This window comes from Fulmarus glacialis, unplaced genomic scaffold (assembly GCF_000690835.1).
Source record: "Fulmarus glacialis isolate BGI_N327 unplaced genomic scaffold, ASM69083v1 scaffold7553, whole genome shotgun sequence".
Lineage (NCBI taxonomy): Eukaryota > Metazoa > Chordata > Aves > Procellariiformes > Procellariidae > Fulmarus > Fulmarus glacialis.
The window spans coordinates 6,042-31,148 of NW_009203507.1; the positions used below are offsets into that span (position 1 = coordinate 6,042).

Sequence of the window (25,107 nt, forward strand, 5' to 3'; positions counted from 1 at the left end):
GAGAAAAGGTGATATTGCTAGATCTTGCAAAGTGCTGCTGTTAAATTTCTTTTTATTTATCAATTGCTTTTGGATATATGCTGTATTAGTGCAAAGTTTCCTTTGCTTGGCTCTGACTCAGTTTCTGACGGAGATTAAGATCACTTGTACTTTTAAATCAAGATTGATTCATTCTCTTTATTCTTGCCGATCAGTTTTGGATTTTTTTCGTTTGAAATGTAATTCACACTCTAATGTTCAACAGTCTCCATCAAACGAGTATGATAGAACTGTAAAACTCCTAAGAAAAACAGGAGGCTAAAAAGTTACTTTGCCTTTACCTGAATATCTTGAATTCAATTGCATACTTAAACAAACAAAAAACTGCTCAATACTGTTCGTGACTAAGCTTTGAAGGAATTTTTCCAAAGGAGTGGTGAACTTTCTCTGCAGTATGGTCTTTAAAGGCAAGACTGGATGCATTTGTAAACTGGCAAAGAAAGGAGTTCAAAGAGAAATTCTTAGCTGAGGTAGTTCCCATTGCTTAGACAGGGCATGTGGCTAGATAATAATGCTTCTCCTAGGCCTTAAAATCAAAAATCTTTTTTTAAATTATTTTTTAAAATTACACTTGATGTATATTTATTAAACATAACTTGATAATTTAAAGTAACTGCTTTATAGTGTGTGAGTTGAAAATAGTTTTCACTTAAATATTATGTAAGACGTTGTGTGGAAGTGCAGTTGGCTGAGCATAGAAGTGCAGGGTTTTTATACAGATAGAGCATGATGTGTTACACAAAGAAATATGCCAAAATATATGGCAGTAATGCATCCTTGAGATCTGGTATTACGTCTCATGAAATACATGCCTTGAAATAAAAAAAAGGAATTTTTCTGAGGTTCCAAAGGAATTGCTGTGGAAATTACTCTGCCAGAAATGAGAATTTTCCTCATTTGGTGAGTTTTTTCAGCCATTGCTGTGGTACTGTGTTTGCACAAGCAAAACCAGGTAGCTAATCTGTAAAAGAAATACGAATTGTTAACCTTTCTTGGATCAATGTAGACAGGTTTTTATTTGACCCTTCAGAAGGAATAAGAGTAGTATTAATAAACACTGAAACATTAAAACCAACCCCTATTTCCATGAAATGACAAAAGAATTTAAAATTCTTTTAATAAATACAGTTGGAAGGTGATTCTCTTTATTTCAAAAATTTTCTCAAGGACAAAGGAATAGGAAAAATTAGAAGATGTCTAAGCATGTCAAGGGTTAGCTTACCACTTTTACTGTGTATTATTGAAAGTTGGGGGATTTTAATGCTCATAATCTCTTAATTGTAGGAGGAGGAATTAGAGGCCCAGATTTCATTCCTACAAGGACAACTAAACGACTTGGAAGCCATGTGCAAATATTGTGCGAAGATGATGAACACACATCTTGGTAAGTGCAGTACCCTGTATTAACCTGTAAATCTTTGTGAAGGCTCTTTTCATGTTTGTGTTAGAACTAAAATAATATTTATGTAGTACAGCGCATATTATTTTATAAGCCATGAAGAAGATTGAATTGATGTACGCAGTTGTTCTATCAGATGCTGCCAACCATTGTATCTTTGTACTGTCATACTTTTGAACTTGGGAGTATGATAGCCACTGATGATTCTAAAAAAAAAAGTGGAGGCATTTTGGCACGGATTTTGGCATTTTGTCTGTTCCTAAGATTTCTTGTATTGTAAGAGACATGCTGGAGCTCACAGCATGTGAGCTTACACTTTTTAAGCCCGTTTGCAGTTCAACAGTCTCAGAGTGATACTTGATGTGTGCAGTGATAGTTGTATAAAATTCATATGCTGTCATTAAATGTACCATCCTCACAATCTATGCTGGTCACCTTCAGTATGTAAAAATGTGTTACTATAGGCTGGCTAATTTGTAATATTTTGCTCAGACCAGGAGAAATATAGTAAGATAGAAGTCAATACACTGGGAACAGAATCAACAAAGACTCCAATCTAAAATTTGGCTTATATACTGCTAAGGCAAATCAGAGAAAATAAAAAGCTTCAATCAATTCAGGTGTAAATATGCTTAGCTATGCTTTGATAAAAGCAGCATTTTTAAACTGTGTTGAACTGAACTCCAAAAGTTAGTATATTTAGTTATGTGAAAAAGCACTGTTGTTAAGAAATCAGGGCACAATTGCAATAATTTTAAGGTTTATTTATAGCCTGCAACATCTAAGCAAAATAGATTAAAATTGAATATTTCAATGGGTAGAACTAAGTATATGATACCTAAGTTTGCCAGGTCAAAAAGAACAGATGTGAAAGCCATATTATACTTGTATTTTCATTTTCTTTTATGTGAGTGTTTTGGTAGCCACTGTTATGAGCCTAGGAAAATCTATAAATACTGTGTTATTTGAAAGTTTGAAATCACAGCCTTCAAAAGCCAAGTGTAAACCTCTAACACCAACAGCTTTAGTCTGATGTTTTGTATGGCTTCTGTGAGGGTGCATGAGCAATGATGTGACTAGAAGCAAGTGCAAGGATAAATTATTAGCTAGCGAAATGATGGGGGAAAGATTACTATGTCAAGAAGAAAAGCTGAAGTTTCTTTCCCTTAGGGAAGAAGGCTAGGAGTGTTTAGCAGGGATATCAGTTGAAGTACAAGCATTTCCCCAGCAACTGCTCTAGACTAGAGATCAGAATAAAACCAAAGGTACCTGAAGTAGTCTGGTTTTCGGCACTGGGTCCATGAAATGAAAGCAAAAGATTTGTGATAATACCCGGGTGTTAAACTCTTTACTCCCAAATATATTAGAAACAAAAGCATTTGGAGCCAGTAGTCTCCCAAGAACATCGTGGAGCCATTTGTTACCCTTGCAGGGCAAGGAAAGCCACCCCTATACAGCTGTGGCTGCGGGGGTGCACAGGGTGCATCATGGCACCCCTCCAGCGCTCTCAGAGCCTTCCAGCCCAGTTTCTTCTAAGTCCCTCTCCCTATACGTCTTCACAATATTCCCCCACGTCTTGTCAGCATCATGGGCTATTGACTTTGTAAATTTGGGTTACACTAATGCATTTAAATCCTGTAGAGATTAACAGTTACACACGATAAACAAAGCACAAGAGAGACTGAGATAACACTAACCTTCACAGCTTCTGCACTTGTAGCAAACTGATAAGGCTAGGTATCCCCAAATCAGCCAGCAGACGATCCATGGGAAGGCAGGAAAAAAACCACCAGGATTCTTGCTGGTCTGACCTGTGCAAAATTCCTTCTGACCTGAAATCTGTCCATCACATTCATCCCAGTAATCTGAGCAGCACATGCCAGCAGGCTGTCCAAGAAAATGGATTCTCTATAGCATCACAGAACACCCCCTGAGGATTATCTCTAGCGTCCATCCACTGCTTGGGGCTTCAGGGAATGGCAGCAAAACAAAACTCACAGCATATCTGGTCATTTCTGGGTTAAGGGAAAAGTTAGCAAGGGCTGCTACTGCATCTGGTCTGATTCTCCCACAGGTATCTCTTAGCCATGAAAATTGCTTCATTTCAGAGACCACAGAGCAAATAATGATAAGTTATATCACTCCTTTTGTAATCTGTCGGGACATTTAATTTCAAGGATATTACTTCTTCCTGTGAGGTTGAATTTTTCTAACTTCATCACCTAGCTTTTGGCTCTTGTAGCATTCTTGATAGCAAGGTTGAAAATCCTCATTCAACTTAACCTATGTGCAGTGATTAAGTAATCTCTCAACACTGTCTTTGCTAGGTAGGAGACTTTAAGATTCATTTTATGTGGGTTGCTTTTTAGACCCAATCATTTTTGTGATCTTTCTTCCAATTCTTCAGGGTTTTCATACGCCCTTTGAAGTGGGTTAATCAGATCAGGATATGCTGTACCAGCAGTGGGCTCAGCAAAGTGGTTACTTAGCAAAAGGAAGGTCATCCCTCTCCTCTTATGTGGCATTCCTCTTAAACATTTTTAATGCAGCATCACATTAGTGCTCTTTGATACAGTGATAGGTTGAGGTGATAATCCATTACGACCTTTAAAATTTGGTGAATCACAGCTTTCTAAACAGAGGATTTTATCCTGTAGGAATAATCAGGAAATGTTTATTTCCGTATGTGTTCCTTCCATTTGATTATATTAAAATTCACTTCTTGTCATTCGGCTTTTTAGCTGAATAATTCAAGTAACTCTGCAGTGTGCTCTGTTTTCTTCAACCACTCTAACTGCAGACTTAGACATCATACATTTAGTAGTTATCTAAATTATTGGTAAAAACATATAGATATATAAAATTTGAGGAGCCTTCCAGAACTAATTCCTTTAACAAAGAGTTAGACAACATTTTTAAGAATTATCAATAAGTCCATTTTTTAGTCTAAGGTGTGCTTTTTAAATTTGATAAAGTTTAAGGTTCTTATTTTTAAAAAAAACACATTTTTTTAGATTGACGTTTTAAACAGTTTTTTTCAGACTCTGTTACTCAAGCAATATTCTTTTTCCTGTATTGACTGCATTATATTTGCAGGTCACTTCTTATCAAAACAATATTAATTCAAGCTTATAAAAATGCATACCCAGTGACCATTCACCACAGAATTATTTAATTAGCACTATAAATCAGAATGTCAAACAATTATAGAATGTTCTTTTTGCGGTTTCCAGTGAAACGATTCAGAATTTTTTGGCTGTCTTTTCTCAGGTTCTTTCCCTTACAAGGGGGATCCTGATGACAGGCAGGGGCAGTTACGTCGTGACAAAGATGTCATGTGTTGTAGCTCAGAAATGATCAAAATAACCATGAAGTAATCTATTCTGTTTTGAATCCCTAGTAATTTATAATCTATTTGGATCAAATCCAAATATAGCAGGTGTATTTTTATGATGTCTTTTTAGAAAATAATTTTGTTTAATTAAAAGCTCAGGCAGAATTCTTCTCTTTACCATATAATGATATCACATTTCTTCACCAAGAGCATTGTATTTCTGTAGGTTTCAGCAGATATCTGCTAATACCGCATTTTCTTTGCATAGAGCATGAGGAAAGACCAGAGGGATAGAACGGCAGTTTTTATTTTGTTCATATATTTAAAGATGCTTTCATTAAATGTTTATCTCCTTCCGTAAATAAACCACACAGTGTACCACACAGCAATGACATAATTAACTGCTTGTAATATCAGGGGATGTTACCATGGGAATGAATGATGGTTCCGAAATATTACTACTTGGCGCTGTGTGTAGAAATGAGAAATAGGTTTTTGATTGTGAAAACGGAGGAAGGTCATTCTGTAATCTTCGTCTTCTTCTTAGGGCTCTGCATTAGAAAGAGCTTTACTTTTCTTCCCCCTTTCCCTTAACCACTGAAGAACTGCTAAGGTGGTATTCCTTTTAATGCCTCCAAGCACAAATATTGAAATTTTTATACGTAAAATGGGCAGACAGGAAAGCAGATTTTACTTCTGTTCCCACCCTTTTTCACAAGCTTGTCATAGCTTTCAAAAAAAAAAAGTTATCCTGTGTTCAATTTTTCCATTAATGAAATGAAGATACATCCAATCTTGTAAGCAGCTTTGTTCACAATATAAATGCAGAACGTTACTCAGCTGGTAGTGAAAAAATATAGTTGCCATAGCTATTACTGCTCCAGCATCATCACAGATACATTTTCTTGATGTTACTTTTTCACATACACTGGTCTTTTTCAGGAAATAATATTGTCCCTGGTGCATTCAGTAATACGGTAATGTTCTTCAGCATTTTTCTTTCTGTGAGGTACTTTTCTGTTAGTGCACATAAATACCTCAAGGCTCAATGATTCAGAAAGCCGTAACATACCAGTTAAGTATTACAATATTATAACCTGTCATAATGTTATTTACTTCTTGAAGAATTTTGATTGTTTCCTCCTTTCTTTCACTATGTGGAAAGAAAAGCATCAGGCTAGCAAGTGCATTCAGAAGAAGATTTTCCCTGGTAAATGTGACCTCTGTCTGATGTCTTAGAGCAGATGGTGAGTAATTTGTTTGAGACATGCACCCAAACATCACTCAGAGGGCCCCACTGTATCTGCTGGAAGGCTCCTCACTTGTCCTTCACATTTGACATGGAACTGGGTTTGAGGTGTTAGTTCAACATGAAGTCAATCTGGAGAGTCCAAAGAGCAAAGCTTCATTACGTCCCAGGCTCAAGCCGACGCAGTGCTGTTAAATGGCAGTTCAAGTGACACCAGTTAATGACTCTGCCATCTGACACGGTCTGCTCTTCTGGAATCTTTAGGATTTGGAGGATGTCAGCACTGGCCCAGGATTAAAGCACAGCCTCTTAACAAAAAGTAAATCAAAACCCTGGAGAAGTATCAATCCTCCATAGGCAAGTACTAATATGAGAGATTGTGAGGGATGTTCATGAGCTTGCCAGTTTTGTTCCAGAGAGAAAAGTGCTGAATTTTAAAATGTTGTCTGTTTATAAGGGACGGGAACCAATCCATCACTGTTCTCTGAGACAGCAGAACCTACATTTGTTTCCAACGGAGACATAGTTTCAGACCTCCAAGTATGTGAAAGTTTACCAAATAATTACACATGTAGTACAGGAAGTCCTTTTCACAAGAGGCAATTTAAAGGAACATTGATTCAGTATTAACTTGGATATGGGGATCTTTATATAGAAACTATTCTTTTTTGATGGGCAATTTATCAGGTTATGAAAGTGGAGAAACTAAGGTCATTCCACACTTGCTTTTGCTTAAGGGCAGCATTATGTAAACGCAGAAGGTTGCTTCCCCAGCTAGCTGAGATTCAGAAGTAACTTAGGTGCTTTCTCACAGCATAGACTCAGTTTAATAAGCCCTGCAGACTCATACCAGCTCTGCAAAGAGTTAGCTCATAGGGTTCTGCACAACACCCTAGAAACATGTGCAAAGGTACCCAATTATACAGAAGAAACATAAGTCTGCCTGGTTTTATTAACTTCATCTTCATACTGGTACTGCAAAACTTGAGCCAGCTGCCAGAGAGACATTCAGGTGGGTCTCGGAAATACGTTGCTTAATATCCAGGTTTTTAAATCCCTTCTTGTCTTGGAGGCAACATCACAAAAACCTCTCGTCTCTGACCCACGTCTAGTAAGTTTATGCTTAACCATGCTGGCTCTGCTAAGCCCAAGCAAATAAATCCTTCTCTGAGCTACCCTGGGTACAGGGCTGGTCGGGTTGTCCTTACTGTGCATTTTCTAATGTGACTTCTGCTACCTGTAATATGTTGTTATGTCCTTCACCAGTATTCCAGTACATCTCCGCCCCTCCAGTGTGGATTATGGAAGGAATGTGGAAAGATGATGTTTTCATCCCCCATTCTAAACACCACTGGCATTCTGCCACTGAAATGACATGCCAGCTCTCGGCTTTCATAGGTAGCCTGTAGATAACTGTACATATTTACAAAATGCCCAAAAGTTATGGCATCACAGTAACAAAAAAATTAAAGCTAGTCTTTTGAGAGCTCTTTGGATGGGACCAGAGGACGTGTCCCTGCCACAGCCATCAGGCAATGCTGGCAGTTGTGAGATTCACTTACACTTACGCTGCCTGACATCTCCCAGACAAATATTATTTGGAAGATTCATTAAACGCAGTTCAAAGCCACCTTTCACTGTGGCTATTGCAAACACCATGAACAAGGAAGGAAAAATATAAAAATACAGGAATAAAAATAATTTTAGTTATTGTGTGAAATAAATAGCACCTTCAAAGGCTTAATTAGGCTGACTTCATCCATCTCCTTTAACAGTGAATGCAATTTTTACAAGGATGCTTTTCATTATAAAGATCATTTGCAGTGGGGGAGGGAGAGGAGAAAGTTGACTTAGTTGCTCATTATTTAGGGGCTGATATATTGCCCAATATAGATCTGGATGCAGTACTTTTAAAATATACGCAAGATAGAACTGAATTCTTATTTTATGTATCATGTGATGAGATGAAAGGTTATGACATTTTTGTAAGGATAAAATGAAATGCAAATTATTCTGCTGCCCTGGGTTGAAGTGAAATACTTTATCATTTGTTAAGGTAGTAAGTGCATTAAATGAGTTCTCTTATGCTTGGAACATAAATAAAATAATCCATAGTTTATAAACCCAGTGTGATTAGAAATGCTATAAGTAAAAAAGGCCACATCAAACACAGCCCCGTGAGTCTAAAGAGATTGCCCCATTGGTTAAGAATAACGATATAAAATAACCTATAAAACCAGCTTATAAATAAAGAACATTAACAAATTTATTAAACTGAATACAGGAATGGTTACTGGGAAACAAATATTTGTTGTATAGCATAACTTTCAGACTCTCGCTTCTGGTCATGCTAATGATATATGTAGGAAGAATAAAAGTGTAATTCTTCATGCCCCATGAATTTAAACCACCTTTTTGTCCCTTGAGGGTAACTCTTAAGGTCAAAAACACACAGTTCAGCTGATAGAGAGCTACTTTCTTTCTACAACAACTGTGCCAATCCTGGAAGTCCAACTGTGGTAGGCACCTACAAACCCTTTCATCCTTGCAGTCTGGATGAAAAGGAGATTAAAATGATGAAGCTTACGCACCCCATTATTACCTAAATTCACACCTTCCACTGCAAGTTTCAGCAAATTCCTGTCACAGTGTTTGCTTCCATCGGCTTCTTACTTCCTTCCATTCATGTGGTGAACACCTCCCTGCTGCTGACAGCCACTGACAATCCATCCTTTCCTTCCCAGCATCTCTTAGGCAGTGATTTCTCTTCTGATGTCAGCTTTAGAAGAATAAAACCTTGGCAGAAGCTAAATTCTGGCATGACTGAATTGTTAATTTCCCCATTATTTCCATAAAGATCTTTGGTGTTATTATAGCTGAACCTTACCATAGTCACTTTTTTGCTTATTATTATATTCTTCAAGATCCACCTTTAATTTAAATCGTTATCGCTATATTGTAACCAAGCAGGTGAGCAGGGGCATATCTGATACGTTGCACTTGTGGATACTTAAAAAGTCTTTAATAGCTTAACACTGATTGTAGGAGTACTGCCCCATCTCCTCATGGCACGTTTGACACTAATATATTCTTCTGTTACAGAAACGCTATACGTTAGAAACAAAGGTTTGTAATGAACAGAGAGAATATAGTTAATAGACTGAGATTTCTTACATGAAGGAATAACCACAGGGTAATCATAAAAGTCTCAAAAAATTACAAAAAAAAAAAGTTAAACAATACATGTGAGTAATTAACACAAAATAGTTTGAATGATACATTGAGGTTTATAAATCACTCCCATTCCTTCTTCCCTGCCTCCTGGAGATGGCACTTGAAGTAAGTGTTTTTGTATATATCAACCTCCATCCTTAAACAGAACTGAAAAGTCCTATAGTTGTAGTCAGGATCCATAAGTTCTTTGTGTACACTACTTGAAAATTGAAAGCACTTGTTTCAAACTCTATGTTCTTTCCTAATAAAGAGTCATACTTAGCTTTAGCTTTTCTTCCACGTTAGAATAGCTGTACGAAACAGACTATTTACTGCGCAGCAGCCACAATAATTACGTTAGTAACATGTATTGGATGTATATATTATCTCCTGTGTCAGTATCAATTGTCTTCATTGATGTTCAGTTCACCTCAGAAGAAACAAAAACTATCCAGGACTTAAATCACGGGTACTCTGTAGATTTTAACCTGAAATAAGTTGCAACATCCTTTTCTGCTGAATGGCCACACAATTTCACCAGCTTCATAGCACAGAAAATTGTTGATGTACCTGATCCAAAATGTAGGAGTTGTCTGAGGAGTTAATGTACATTCTTTGACCCTCAATCTTTCAAGAATAAAGTGTACAACAGTAGCCTTTTATAATAAAGTCTTTACAGTGGAAAAGAGCATAAAATGCAACAGGGTAGTTCCCTTAAAGAAATAACCAGATGCATAATGCTTTAACATCACATGAGTTTCTCCACACAGGTCAAACACTAAAGCTGACCGGACTGAAATAATTTGTATGCTTAATTGTTTCCATAGGTCCTCACTGTAAGCAATTAGGTTGACAGCACAGTAGAAACTAATAACTGCACCAGTGTTTTTCATACAGATAAGGAAAACTCTAAACAATGATCAATTAAAGGAAGATATGTAGTGATATATTCTGAAGTATTTATTAACACAGGTTGAGATAACATCATAATTCTATACTGGAGAAAATGATCTCATAGAAAGCTTTAAAAATGGCTTTCAGTTTGTTGTCATTTATTCTAAATATGACACGCATCATAGAAAATCCCTTAAGAATGTTTTAAATGGAATTTCAGACATTATGGATGTCTGCTTTCAAAACTCTCAATCTATCCAGGTTTTTATGTAGCATTTACAACAATGGTATTTGAGTAAATCATTCTGCTTGTAAAATCAGAAACAGTTTTAATGAGTTCAGCCATACAAGAAGCAGAAAATCTTACATTTTCAAAATCTCTACATGATCTACAATGACTGTCTTTTACACAACCATAGCAATTTTAAGGTGTAATGTCTGCAATCTATTGCAGTATGAAGGAGTTGTTTAGATCGTAAGGAAGTGAAAATGTATAGTTTCCCCTTAGGAAAGGTTTCAATTTCTTATGGCTATTAAGTTTGTCACTTACGCAGAACGAATTCTCATTTGCTTGTCACTTCACACCAGAGTAATTTTTCCATTTCTAGTGAATGTAAATAGCAACAGAACGAGAGCAATTCTGCAGGAGGAGAGAGAGAAAAAAACTGACTTTGAACTTTAATAAAAATATGTTGCTTGGAGGTGCTCACGGGCTGATGGTCCAAGTAGGTGTTTGCAGTCATGGGTAAAGAGTTTTAGTGAGCAGAATGCAGATGGGGGAATATGGAGCACATGAAACGATAACTACTACACCGGTGTCGTTTGTCTTAACGGTGGTCAGCGCTGTACGTGTAAGGAGTGTGGGATGGTACAGTCTATCATCACCATCAGGGCCAAAATTTCTCCAAAAAAATTAGCTCTGGATAGGAAGAGCACACTCTGATCACCTGCCATGGGAGGCACAGTGTACTCTTTTATATTCTCTTTGAAAGCACAGGATGACTGGGAATACGCTCTTGTCCTGGACATAAGGTATATATTAAGCATGATTTGCTTATCATGTGTAAATTAGAGTTCATAGTTAAGAGTTGATCTTGCCTTTGAGCAAGGGATGGACAAAATTACTTCATGACCCTACCAACCTCATTTTCTGTACGTAATTCCGCGCATTGCTGTGAGTTGATGGTTGGTGACTTTTTACCACGTATTTCTCTGATGTCACAAGCATTACCACACATTAAATATTGATAAAGTGTTGGTGCTCCACACGTGACACATGAATCAGAAGCATATACTATATAAATACATAATTTATATTAAAATAAATGTTTTAAAGAATGCAATGCTTCACAAAAAATTTAATACTTCAGATTTTTAAGATCCTTAAATTCTTTAACACTCAAATGTTGCTAAGTGATGCTTTTAATATAATGCATAATTGTTGCAATAAGAGTTGACATTCACAATGAAATAGAGAAATGAAAGTTAGGCTGCTTAGTGGTGTTGCCTTCATCAACACTTAGATCGCAAACTCTATTGTTTGAGAAGGAAATTTAACTCCTCTCATTTGTATTTTTAATGCTGGAAAGAAAATGCGGTATTTGGAAACATCCTGAGCTGCATTGTTAAACCGCAATATCACTATGTCATACAGTGAAGTCTTTCTAGAAAGTCCACAAACCACTGTTAAGTTCTAGATTACGTCCAGTTTTAAGGAGAGAGCATGTTTTGCTGCTCAAAGTCCGATCAAGTTGAGGTAGGAAGGAAGTATTTGTTGTGATAAGAGACAAAAATTGATTATGAGAAACTAAATTCCCAGTCCATCCTTCCAGCCCTCCAATGTTAGTGAAAAAGCAGTCTTGCTATCACCAGTGTACTGTGCAGGAAATGTTGGAAGCATTTTCTGTAAACCCTGATTTCATTCCCTGATCATGCAAAAGGACTGGAATATGAGTCCAGAGAGTTGACTGTGCCTTGACATCTATGGGAATCTGGGAATCTTTTTGCTCTCCTTTTTTGGAAAAATAAGGAGGTGAGGTAATACACTCAGTTCTCCCCCTGCTGCTGCCTACCTTGGCAATGAGAAGGTACTTTTGCGTTCGGAGTTTGAGCTGTCTTCTCAGTAATGGAAAGCAAGGGTGAAAAAAGTCAATTTAACATGATTCTGGCACAGTCGATTGTTCACAAGTCATTGATCAGGAACTAGTAGTAGAAAGGCAGCATTCATAATAGAGCTTGCAGCTATTTCGGGTTAGCTCCTCTCAGCAGGAGTCATCTTCCTGGGAAGGCCCCACAGAGACCTAAAAATAGAAATCATGAGGAGAGAGATGCACTGCAAAAAGACAGCGGTACAGGAGAAAACAAAGAGCCTAAGAGAGCAAGGACATTGAAGTTATTCCCGGGTTCAGTTTTCTCCACTGCCATCTGATTTTGTGTCAGTATAAAGTTAAGTCCGCGTTGTGCCTTTATCCCGCAGGGCTGTAGCCCTGCCTATCTCCCGCTTCTCTGGTGGAAGGGCAGAGGTCCAGATGGACAGGCATGAAGGGATGCCCGAGAGGACCTTGTCTACGACAGACTAGTTTTCCCACTCATTTCTTGCAGAATCGGTATTGAATGCATGCAAAATTTTCAGTGAAAGTTGGTTTACTTAATAAGCCTCTAAATTAATTAGGCCAAGCCTAACAGCTTTTCCACATTCAGAGAGGAAAGTTTCGAACAGCCCCTTTCCCTGGCTGGGGAACTCAGCAGTGACTGCACACACCATCATGCAATATGTAGCAGTTCAGTCATCAAAGAGCATAAGCCTTCTCTAATTTTCCTGCTAGGAGCTGCTGTGGATTATTTTCCTCTTTCATCTCTGTACAGAGGATGATAGCATGTCTTCAGTTTAAATTTTAGAAATTAAGTTAGGGAGAGGAAATAGAAAACTTGATTTTTTAAAAAATACTTCTATGGTGAGTTTGCATGTGAACTTATTTACAGTTTGGGATAACTGTAAGAGCAAGAAATGAAAAATACATTTCATCTTAATTCTTAGCTGTTTAAACTAGCCTGTTGCTACCCAAATCACTACGTGCTATATTGTCTTTCTATATTTTTTAGGAACGAAGAACAAGAATGCAATCATTTGCATGTTATTCCTTTGTAGTTACAGTTGGTTTTAAAGTATATCAAGGCAGCTGATCACAGTCTCACTGAGAAAGTAGTTATTGATTTATGATCTAGTATCTATCAAACTTAAATGAATCTGCTCATTGACAATAAGTACCCAAAATTAATTCTAGTCAGTTATATAAAAGACATCGCTTGGGTTGTGAGTCTTGTTTGAGGGCAGCCATAATAGTGGATAATGTTGCTGACTTCTGAAGAGAACAACTGGTTTTACAGCTCCAGTATTTCTGAGGCTTAGTCAAGAGTACATTTACGGTATGACAGTTCATTTTGTGAAAGTTAGAGGTTTGTTAGTATTCTGCTGAAACAAATCCAGAATCATGTGATGGCTGTCTGGGATCTCCTACATCTCACAGCAGTGCTCCAACCATCAGGTGACAGGTTGCAAAATTCACCTTTTGTTTTCCTCTGGTAAGAAATTCACTGAAACAGAAATATTTTCTTTTTCTGCAGAAAGCATTTGGCATCAGCTAAATGGAATCTTGATGAAAGAAAAAAAAAAAAAAAACAAAAAAAAGTAGCCAGAAATATTTGACCTTAGCCTTAGTCTCCTAAGTACCATAGGATTTTTTTAAGATAGATATTTATAGCATAAACTCAAACTGGACTGGATTTTGAATAATGTAGAAATCACACAATTAATTTTTTTGATTCATTGTATCAATGTTTGTTTTATAGGTAGGAAGGTGTTTTCAGTTCCTAATTGATATCTGCATTTCAAAAAGATGTTTATTGTTTTATAAAAATATATCCATTAAAGCTGTGAGGTACTGATCTAGAGCATCAGATAAGGAAAAAAAATCAATATATGGCCAATTCATTTATATACACAAAGCACTTCTCTCAAAATATCTCCTGTAAGTAACATCTCCTGTGAAGGAAGAACAATTAAATGCTTAATGTAAAAGTTCTTCAGCTGAGCAATATCTTATCCAGTATCATGCTTCCTAGCACTCTTAACAGAGTTAGTGTTTTTAAAAGTATTTACAATTATAAGGGTATCTTTTGAGATACAGAAGGGTAAAATAAAAAGCTTTTGTCTGCGCTTGAGAGCTTAGTTTCCCAGTTCATCTCAGCAACTGACTGCCCTGTGAGGTCCCCCCAGCAGTGGGAAGAGGCTTGGATGAAAGTCCCTCAGGGAAGGGCTGCTGAGCCCTGGCACAGCCGATCGTGGTAGTGCAGCTGCAGAGGTATGTACCGAGTCGCTTGCCATCCCTCCTCTTCTTCCCACCTCTGCTTCAAGTCCACATGGATTGCGAAGCAAAGATGCGATCGAGGAGGCACTCATCCAAAGTCACATTGCCCGAATGCTTCTCCTGTCTAAGGAATTTTTTTTTTTAATGCCTCTCTACTCATTAGCCAGGGAAAAAGAATGAGGACTGATAAATTTGGATTCCATACTTACCACTTATTTGGTGGATAATAAACTCTGCAGTCAAAAGGGATGAGGGTAGTAGGTTAGAAGCCACGTGCAGTTCAAGGGCATATTTAGAAGAAGAAAGATCCATTGCCAATTCCACAGGGAAATCTTCATTCTCCTTCATTGTACTAGAGAAGGACATCCCAATTTATGACCTTGTGTCACAACTGTTACTTATTGGGGGGTAGAGTGGCTGATTACAGTGATTTGCATCTTGGGGCATTTTTCTGGGTTAAGTGGAAGTGTGCTCTTTGAGTCTAAAATTGTGTCTTAGAGCAAACTCCGAGTGGAAATTTTTCAAAAATACATTTTAGTGATTTTAACTGATTAAAAATAATAGACCCTCTGTAGCCAACACATATGTCATACTGTACTTTAAAGACACTGCAAATTGAAGGAAAAATGTGAAAAATTCAACAGTTCAGTATTAGAAAATTTTGCTATATTTTCAACCTTTTCTCTCTTAATCTTTTTTTCTCTGAAACTAATATTAAAATCTGGTATTAATCTTGCTACAGTAAATATGTGATGATATGAACATTTTTATTAATTTTTCCTGCTGGCTAACTATCATTGTTCTATTCATAAGTTCTTAGAAATTTCTCAATGTACTGGCTCTTCAAACGCAGTTACAGCTGGATTTGTGGCAATGATAGATTCTTTTCCATTTTTTTTTAATACTGTCTTATAAAACATCTCTAAAGAACAGAAATAATAGTACATTATTTCCACATCATGTGGAATGCCGTTCAGATTTTGTTGTCTCGCTCTGATTTTCCTGATTTTTTAGTTTTCCCTCATTTGATCTGATTTGAGCAGGTTGGAGGTTTGTTTTGAATTATTTTCTTAGTCAGTATGCATACCTTGGTTTTTTAATGTATGGGTTTAATTTATGTGGGGATCAAACACTATAGAAATGCTTTTCTTTCTAATGCTGTAAAATGGAAGAGACAGTTGAATTCAGCGATTCAGGCTGTGATTAAGCATTGCTTTCCTGCCTATGAAGACTTTGGACTTCTGATGTTTCAAGTTTGGAGCCTTTTAAAAGTAGGAAATCATGCATTGTTTGTTAAACAGTGGAAATCAGGATCAAAAGTATTATTTTATAAGTGAATATTAATATCTTTTATTTACCAAATTGAGAGACTAGACAATTGAGATATAAAATATAAAAAAGCAAGTAAAATGTTGAATTAATTATGCTTTCTCCCAAATCATGATCCTACATATTTGTGGAAAGATCTAGTTTTATATTATTTCTAACCTTCATAATGCAGTGTCTTTCTGATACAAGATTTACGCTAGACATTGTTCAATTGTACTATGTTTGACTTCATTGCTGTAGGACACTGCCACTGTAATATGGTAAATAATGGGTGCTAAATCATGTAAACATGGATCCCCTTGTTCAGATAGGCTGCTAACGCAAAGCTGAGTTATCCTACCCCCACTGTTGCTCTTGACCTTGATCACACCACCTTTCATGGACTCTTGTCATCTATTGCCTTTCGTGGCTCTAGCCTCTTTCACATCTTCTACTTTTCAGATTGCTTTTTTAGTGGTTCATTTAGTGCTTCGGCTTGGATCCTTTCTCCTCTTTGCCCTTTCCATTCTTCATTTACGTCCTTTACTGATTTCTGGCCCCCACACAATTTCAAACTTCTATGTTTATATGTGGGTTTTAAATCCACCTCTCTGCTTTTAATCTTTCTTCTTGTACAGACTCCCACATCTCATTTTTTTACTATTTATTCTGTAAACACAAAACTTACACCAAATTGCTCAATGCTTTTACTTGAAACTTCATGTTGTGCTAAAGTTGGCAGTGTCACCATATTCATCCTTGTCAGCATAATCTGTGACAACAGTTTTGGCTCTTCACTGGTTCTGGCCCTGAACATGTAGGATGTTTTTAAAGATAAACAAATGCAATGCAGGTGTGGATTAGTGGTACAAAGCTCTAATTGTGAAGCATCTGGGGTACAGATACTCATGAGCAGCCAAGCGTTGTTCCCAAATGACTGTCACTGAGGGATTTGGGCTCAGCTCTGTCTATGTAGGACAGGAGTGACACAAAAGTTGTGTCGGTTGACAGACACCATCTCATTCTGTGAACCTGTCACTAGGAATCGTTGCTGCTTTCTTAAAGAACTGAGGAGGAAGGTAGGAGCTAGGAGGCTGGAGAAGGACCTGACATAGCTTGCAGAGCTATTGAACCTATAGTTTCTCAGAGCTGGTTTGGACTGCAGCATTGCCTGGGATTTCCCTGACGCAGGGAAGACCACCACAGCTCCAGCGCCGGTGTGTTAGCCAGCCTCCAGCCCTGACTCCTGCAAACACCTTATACCAGATTGTTGAAATACACCCTTGGAGGACAGCACTGTAGGTACGGAAGGCAGGTGTCTTCTGAAGTGACGGTACTGCACTGCTCTTTCTGTCAAATAAATTTTGCTCAGCCCTGGGTCTTTTACCTAAAAGAAGGGATTGGAAAGGGAACGAAACTTTCAGTCTTTTTATAAAGAAGAGCGTTCTAGCATTTGCAGTGGCCACAGGATCGAGATGAAGATTGCTGAGCTCCTACCCTAACCCTTTCTGCAAGCTGCAGTAGATTCCTGTGAATGTTCTTGAGTGCTTTCCAAAGCATTTGCAGGCTCAAAGATGTGTGTAACTCTGTTAGACGCAGAGGCCGATGTTTTCTTCTAGGGGCCAGTAGTAGCCTGAGTCCATTGGTGCACTGGGGCAGCAGAAGTCCCGCAGCAGCACAGCGTTGCTGGAGGCCTCCTGGCAGCCGTGCCAGGCTTGGGCTGGCCTCACCTCCACAGCTAATAAGGTTGTCAGGCTCTAGGTCTGTGTGCGAAATTGTGTTTGCAGGTCACAGGATTTTGTTGTGAGAGTGTAAGTCAGCAGTGAGTTGGCAGCACGTTAGAGATTACTCAGAGAATATTCTCTCTTTACCTTTCTTTTCTTTTGACGTTGCAGGAAATATTCAGGAAGTCATATTACAAGAACACTTGGAAAAAGAAGATGAAATTCTGGTTTCCTTGGCTGGTTTGAAGCAGGTATAATTATTGCTTAACTTAACTTTCTTGTATCCTTCAGTGCTATTAATCCTTTCTTTTTTTCCTCCTTTTTTATTCCTTTTGTATACTGCTTTTGTCTTGTAGCTGTTTTACTAATACTAATGCATCAAGCATTGCAGCGTACTTTTATTTTAAAACTCAGCTATAAAGAGTTCAAATGACTTGCACGGTATTTGCTCCCTGAATAGTTCTGGAGGCCTCAAACCAGAACTGAGGCGGTAAGACACCAAGTTCTTAAGCCACACCATCATTTTTCTTAATGTAAAATGTACATGCTAGGCAACAGGCACGTGACGACACTTGAATGTCATTGCATTAAAAGAAAAAAAAATAAGTACATAAAATGAGAATGCTGCTGAGCATCTGTAGCTCTGATTATACTGTCCTCCACTCCCTCAAAATACTTTTTATCAGGAACGATGTGACATATGTTAAATCTATAACGAGGTAGGGAATAATCTTAACAGTTTCTCTTTAGATTTTTTGGATACTTGTTTTCCAGACTCTGATACAATCACATTTCACTGATACTTATATCTTTAGCCAATATAGATATGAACATTTACTTCCTCCCTATCTCTTCAAAGCAAATATTTTGGGGAAATGGTGTATGAAAGCATGCTGCACAGAGCTTTAGAAAATTTAGAATTCCTCCAAATTTCTAACCTACATTCTATCACCTCCCATTCAACAACAGATCAAGGACATCCTGAAAGGTTCCCTGCGTTTCAACCAGAGCCAGCTGGAAGCTGAAGAAAATGAGCAAATCACGATAGCGGATGATCATTACTGTTCCAACAGTCAGAACAAGGGGACAGGTGATGTCCTAAAGGGACCTGTCATGACAAAACAACAGTTCATCTCAGGACGACAGGTAAGATCAAAATATCTCAAACAGGTCATTGATGGAATTAGTCTGATATTATTTGGAGACTTCCTTTAGCATGTCCAGACATTATATGGGAACACACCAGCATTGGTTAAAAGTTTCTCTCTAGCTACCGTCTTAGCCCCATCAATGATTTTTATTATGCTCTACACACAGATACTAAAGTCTAAGTGTTACGTAGTGGTTGGGGAGTTCTTCTTTCAGATTGCTGAGTCACAGAGTCACAGATTAATTTCCTACAAAAACGTGTAAAAACTGGAGGTAAATGTTCCCATATCAATTGATTATTCTCATTGTCCTTGTCCTCCAGAATCCCATTATGTAAGAGCTGATTATCTGCATTGCAGTGTATCCACGGCCAGTGCCAAAAAGGAAGTAGGGGGGAGGTTGCTTTTGCCTTCTACTCCATTGTATTGACTTTCTCCTTGAATCAGTAAACAATGTTTTCACATACAAAGCGTACAGTCACAGAACAAGTTCACACACAGAAAGAGGTATTTTCCTTTCGTGTTAGAAGGTCTCTCTCTGTCTAAGACTCAGTCTGACTCAAATGTGATCTTAAAAAGAAGTACTTTTGTATATGCACACGTCTATAACATTTTCAATATTAGAGTTCTGAAGTTAAGTCTGCCACCCCGATACTGATACTCACACTCGTAAATCCAGTGGTAGCACTATCACCTCGGAGTCTAACTGAGTCTGCAATCATTTTAATCTTGACAAATTTAATTAGGAACTAGAGGAAATATTTATTCATTTTCAAATAATGACACAGGGTTGTTTTGATTTATTACACACAATCCCCTTGCGTTAGCACACTCTATGTTAAAAATCATATTTAATTGTATTTCAGTATTAGAAGCGATACTGAGATTGTGGGTTTTTTTACTTAGTAACAGCAGGTTCAAAGAGCAAAGCTTTGCTAGAAAGCTTTCATTGCTTCTTTAGCTGTTGTCATTACAGTCACTACTTTCTGCTGTAATAAAGGCATAGGTTAAACTGATGTAGCATATTGGAGTGTTCATGTAATGACCTATTTTTGCCCTTTATCTCCCAGCATTTTATATAAAGTATCTTTTGCTTTCTTGCCAAAATGGCAAATACTACTTTTTTGGACTATTTTTACTTGGATTTATTATAGAAACTGGAAGGTAGAATGCTATATAAGATAACAATGTGCTGTATGAGTGTGTGCAGGCCCTACTGGTGCTGGAGAAGCCCTTACTCAGATGCTGGTCTAAGCTGTGTGCCACTGCGCGGAGGCACTGGGGCGTTGCACTTTGAGTATTGGGAGTGGAACAGGTGAAGCCTGGTCTGCGCAGGTTTCTTCCCAATGGAAATTTGCAGGGTGATGCGTAATGAGGTCTCACCCCAGTGTGTAGTCAAATTATACATCCAGCCACAGGAGCTGAGAGGTGTCCGTGGGTCCCACAATTTCCATGTACTCCATGAGGCTGCTAGTAAGCCAACTATGAGCAACGTGAGTAGCGGTTGTACAAGATGAGCTCCTGCAGAGCATTAATGAGGCTTCAGCACTGTATGGTCTACGTTTGGAGGTGCAATACATTCATACGGATTAGCCTCCTCTCCTCCTATGTTCTGGAAGTTCCAATTGTGATAATGAGCAGCAGCCCCTACGACAGAAAGAAAAAGAAAAGATTAGGGTTAGAAACAGCAGTCCAGGAGGACTGTTAGTACCCCGACAGTCTGTGCTGTTTCCAAGCCCATCGTCTTTAACCACGGTGTCTAAAATCAACCAAAAAGAGGAGAGCTTTGGACCCCTTTTAATAAAACACGGGAAAATAAAACTACTGAATTTAGTGGGCTATGACATTCGACTGTTAATTGATGGGGTCAATTGTTGGCCCAAACTGGGCCACAGCCTAAGCTTTTAGCTCTCCTGAAGAAAATGGGCTGCACTGATGCCCTGGGTCAAGCCAGGAGTATTTACTTAGAGCTGCAGGGGGATAAAAAATTCCAACCGCTTCTAGACCATTTAATTCATTTCTTGCTAAATAAATTTTACTGCATTTACATTTTCTGTGACTTTGGTAATGCATGTAATTCTGTTTGATGTGACTTATACTGTCACAGAAAATCAGAGATTTTTCTCTGGTGGAATTGTAGGGATGTTTTCTAGGACAGCTGGAAAAGTTACAGGTGTAGCTATCGTGTAATTGAGATTAAAATCTGGTCTTTTGTGCTTGGTTGTTATATAAGTATAAATTATTTATCATCTTCCTTTTTTTTAAAAGTGCTCTTCCTCTTTTTTGCCTCAAAATCCCTTTCTGGAAAGTGAGGATAAGGATACAGCCTTTCTTTGGAAAGGAAAGCTGCAAAATTAAAAATGAAAAAAAATTAAGATGAAGGCTCAAAGAAATAGAGCATTTTTTTGAATGTTTGGCTTTGGTAGCAGCGTGCAGTTGACAAACAGAAGGCTTCTGTTGCTAAATAATGAATGATAATTAACACATTATCTTGCCTTTATCTCTGTTCAAAGAAGGAGGCAAAATGAGCTGCTGTTCTTCTAAGCTTTCTTGAATTGTAACTCATTCACAGTATGAAGGCAATTGAAATAAGCCTGGTCCTAGTAGCTGATATTCGTCAGGAAAAAATGTTTGGAGAAGCCATATGGCAACGGGCGTAAGGTTGTTAACTTTCAAAGCTACTGGAAGTATAATTCTGTCATTTTTCATTTATTCAGTAGTGGCAGCAGATGGGAGAAAACATGGTTCACGTCAGCATGAGTTTCCTGAAACAGAAACAGGCAGAAGAAGAAGGGAGGAGGTATTTTACCTCTGGAAATATCAGTACCAAAATACCAATGTATACCAGGGATAGGCAAACATTTACGGGAAGAGGCCCTTTATAGCATTTTGGAGTCAGTATCTATGCTTTGCTGCTTCTCTGATACTTCAGTGAGCTATAGGTCTCTTTAACTGAACCAAAAAATGTGGGTAGAATGAAAAGTCGCGTTGCAAAGCACAACATGGATCAACAAGAAACTGGGGTGAGTAGTTTTCTTTCCTTTCCCTTCATTAAAGGGCAGGATGCTTTTTTTAACTGCTCAAGAACACATTTTTGGAAGCAGAATTTAGGAAATTGCAACACCAGCACAAAGTGTTTATGAGAGAGGGCCCTTGCTGGGGCTCACTGCCAAGAGGAAGACACCCCGTTATCATCCTTGGGGGTGCCAGCGAGGAAAATACCGATCTCACTGGGCAAGTGTGTCACTAGGTAACATCTGTGTCGCCCTACGCAAGGTGGAGCCATCTCGGATGCGAGGGCTGCGAGGACTGAAATAGCGTGATCTTGATAGCTTGGAATAATGAAGTGTATAATTTTGCAAAATGAGACTGTACTGCATTCCCTGAGAGCTTTTAAATAGAGGTGTGGAAAGAAGCCAGGTGAATTATGCAACGGTGATTGTTCAAAGGAACATATATTTCTGTTGTCTGGGGGTGGGGGGGAGATGAGGTGCTGAAATTTTGAACATGGCATTTGGAGCTCCCAGAAAAACTCACCTGGCCCTGTCTTGCGGCTGCACTGGGTGCTACAAAATCGGGCGACTACTAACACGTTGGTGGAGCAGAGCCAGGGTTGTGCGCTGCCGGTGTCCTCGGCCCCCTGGGGATGGCAGCCGATTGACTGACAGCTCATGAGGACAGCATTTCAAACAGACCAGATGAAAGCAAAAGGCTAATTAATAACAAATGATGTCTCAGCTCAGAAGTGCTTAAATAGTGAAGTATCCCTCCTTGTAGGATAGATCTGTTCATTTTTAACTTCATGGAAAGTGCTTGAAGTTGTTGACATTTGAACTACCCTGGTTCTGCGTGGATCAGGGAGCTTGAGATCAGTTTTGGTAGCACTCAGCACAGGATAGTTGTTGATATTTTTAAAAGCAATCTGCTCGGTTTGGTATGAATTTTATTAAGTCATCTGAGGAAAATTAATGAGTATCAAAAAATAATAGATGTACGTTTCTATCAGTTTGACAACTGTCTTACACTGGGACCTTTAAAATTGTAACCAATACTCTGGAATTAAGATGAATGAGAAATTATTAAAATGGGTTAGTTGCAATACAAAATACTATATATTATTATACCTAGATAGTAATACAGTATTATTATACCTAGATACTATCTAGATAACACACAAAAAATTATAAATTATAAAAACAAGATGTTTTAAAAATATACTGCAAAGGGAGATATTTGAATCCTCATTTATATAAATTTTGGAAGGGAACAGGTCACAATTCTGTATTTGAACATATTTGCACATTCAGATGATATTTATCTTGCTTGGGACTTTTAACAATTTGGAACAACTATGTAAATAACAACCAAAAACTTCCAGCTCCCTCATTTCATATTACAGTCATTCTTAATCACTGGTGGGTTTTGCTCCCTGAGCTACTTTACAGTTCCCTTTCAAGAGAGTTCTGCTCTGTAATCAGTAATCAGGGCAATGGAAAATTGTTTTCAGCTGTAATAATAAATTCAGCAAGATAAGTTTTGCTGGAGGCCATGGATACCGTAACTCCAAGTTGTGGCTTGCTGATACTTGTGATGACCTCCATACTCCAATTTTATATACTGTGCTGAGAAATGAGATAATTTTATCTCATTCCGATTCTTCCTGTTGTTCTTTTTTGTTAGTGCTTTCTTGTTTTCTCTAATATACCTACAATCTCTCTTTTACCCCAAAGTGAATTTACATTTTTTTGTTTGGTGAAAGAGTCACAGCTGAAGGGCTTGTAGTTGACACACACGTTGACATACACATTTCTCTAGCTGCCCCTCTACTTCTTCTCCTTTTTCTCAGTCTCGCATTAGTAATCAAATGTATTGGTTTCAATATCACACCACTTCAGGATGCTTGTCCCCACAGGCTGCTTGGCAGGTTGCATTATTACGCTGAAAAAATTTGTGTGACAGCAACTAGGAAAGCAGTCACATTCTTGTCAGAGGAACATAGTGCTAGATAGGAATTGAATGCATCTCTTGCAGAAGAAAACAAAGTGTTGTCCATTTGGATTGCAACCAAGCTAATAGGCTGCCGGTTGTCAACAAGTGAGAAATCCCACTCTGCTGTATATGGCAGTTTCCCTTCTAATTACGTATAGCTCTAACTGTTGAAAAGCTAGATTTCTTCTGAATATGGCTAGTTGGAATATAAGATTGCCAGTTCGTAGAGAGTTTTCTGGTACACTGACGCGTAGTCTTGATCCACTATCTGAGTACTCAGGGACACACGTTTTCCCAAGGTCTAACCAGACAGAAGAGGAATTCCTGGACCCTTGTTTTCTGATACAGTTAGGAAATACTCGACGACACTAAGCCTAGAAGCCCTGGGAGCCCTGATCTGCCAAACCTGGAGTGGTGCACACTAAACCAGGTCTATGTACAGCTCAAATTCCACAGGTCAGGGTTTTACTAGGAAATTTTGTGTCAAACCATTCTCCTGACAAGCTCCAAAATGCCATTGTGCATGCAAACCAGCAAAAAATTCCTCAACTTCATGAATTACTACAGAAAACTAACAGCAGTGAGAATATAATTACTGAAAACCTTCATGACTGTAAGGTATGTGTTAGATGCCTAGCTGCTGTGATCACTACATGGATGCACTATATATAAAACATGTAAGGCTGCTATACCAAATAATGTATTTTTAGAGCGTTAGCTTTTATGCTTTTGTAAAAACAAATAAATTATTTCATCCAAAGTTAATACCCACTTTATTTTTTACTTCTTGATTTGGGCATTGCTACTTTTGGATAATGATTATTCCTTTATCCCATTCCCATATCACTGACATGCATCATAAACCTCGTTAAGTGGTAAAACTGATACTAACTTTAAGTCCTTTCTGTGCCGTTGTCTCACAGACTACAGCTGATTCAAGCGCTAGTGAGAGCAAGAGCGCTGATGACTATATTATGGTTTCCAAAGAAGAGGAAGGAAGTAGAAGTGCTGTCCCGGAGCCAGCGCAGTCCCATCACGCACACAAGGAGGCAGCAGTGAAGCCAGAAGCTCCATCTCGTTCTTCTTTGATATTCTCTGACCCACTGATGGGCTCCATTTCAGCCTCCTCCAGCAACCTGAGCTCCAGCCCTGACGACGACAGTAGTAATAACAGCAAAGATTCTGACTTTGCTATTGTCAGCCCACTAGACATCTAAAGAAACAGGTTGGGAGAGTTTGGAAGGTCAGTCGTTACACCTCAGCTCAAATTCCTATGATTCCACGGGCTGGATAGTTCTTTGGATCAGAAGGACAGAAAACGGATAAAGGTAACCCATTTCAGCTGCCAAAAGCCTAAGTTAAAAAAAAAAAACAAACAACAACAACAACAAACCAAAACCCACAAATTTGCAAATCTCCAAAAAGAATAGATATCTTTTAATA

General features: G+C 38.2%; 1 protein-coding gene across 1 annotated transcript; it reads left to right on the top strand.

Moving 5' to 3' along the window:
- The first annotated feature begins 1,404 nt into the window (after window positions 1–1,404).
- Window positions 1,405–24,966, top strand: LOC104074511 (TBC1 domain family member 5-like). The gene is made up of 4 exons (XM_009574655.1): window positions 1,405–1,423; window positions 17,699–17,778; window positions 18,497–18,673; window positions 24,588–24,966. Exons 1-4 carry the CDS (start codon window positions 1,405–1,407, stop codon window positions 24,879–24,881), a joined length of 570 nt encoding a protein of 189 aa, XP_009572950.1. The 3' UTR covers window positions 24,882–24,966.
- The last annotated feature ends 141 nt before the right edge of the window (window positions 24,967–25,107 follow it).

Coding starts and splice junctions, on each gene's coding strand:
- LOC104074511 (XM_009574655.1), top strand. Junction 17,779..18,496: donor CCTTGGCTGGTTTGAAGCAG/GTATAATTATTG, acceptor ATTCAACAACAG/ATCAAGGACATCCTGAAAGG. Junction 18,674..24,587: donor AGTTCATCTCAGGACGACAG/GTAAGATCAAAA, acceptor GTTGTCTCACAG/ACTACAGCTGATTCAAGCGC.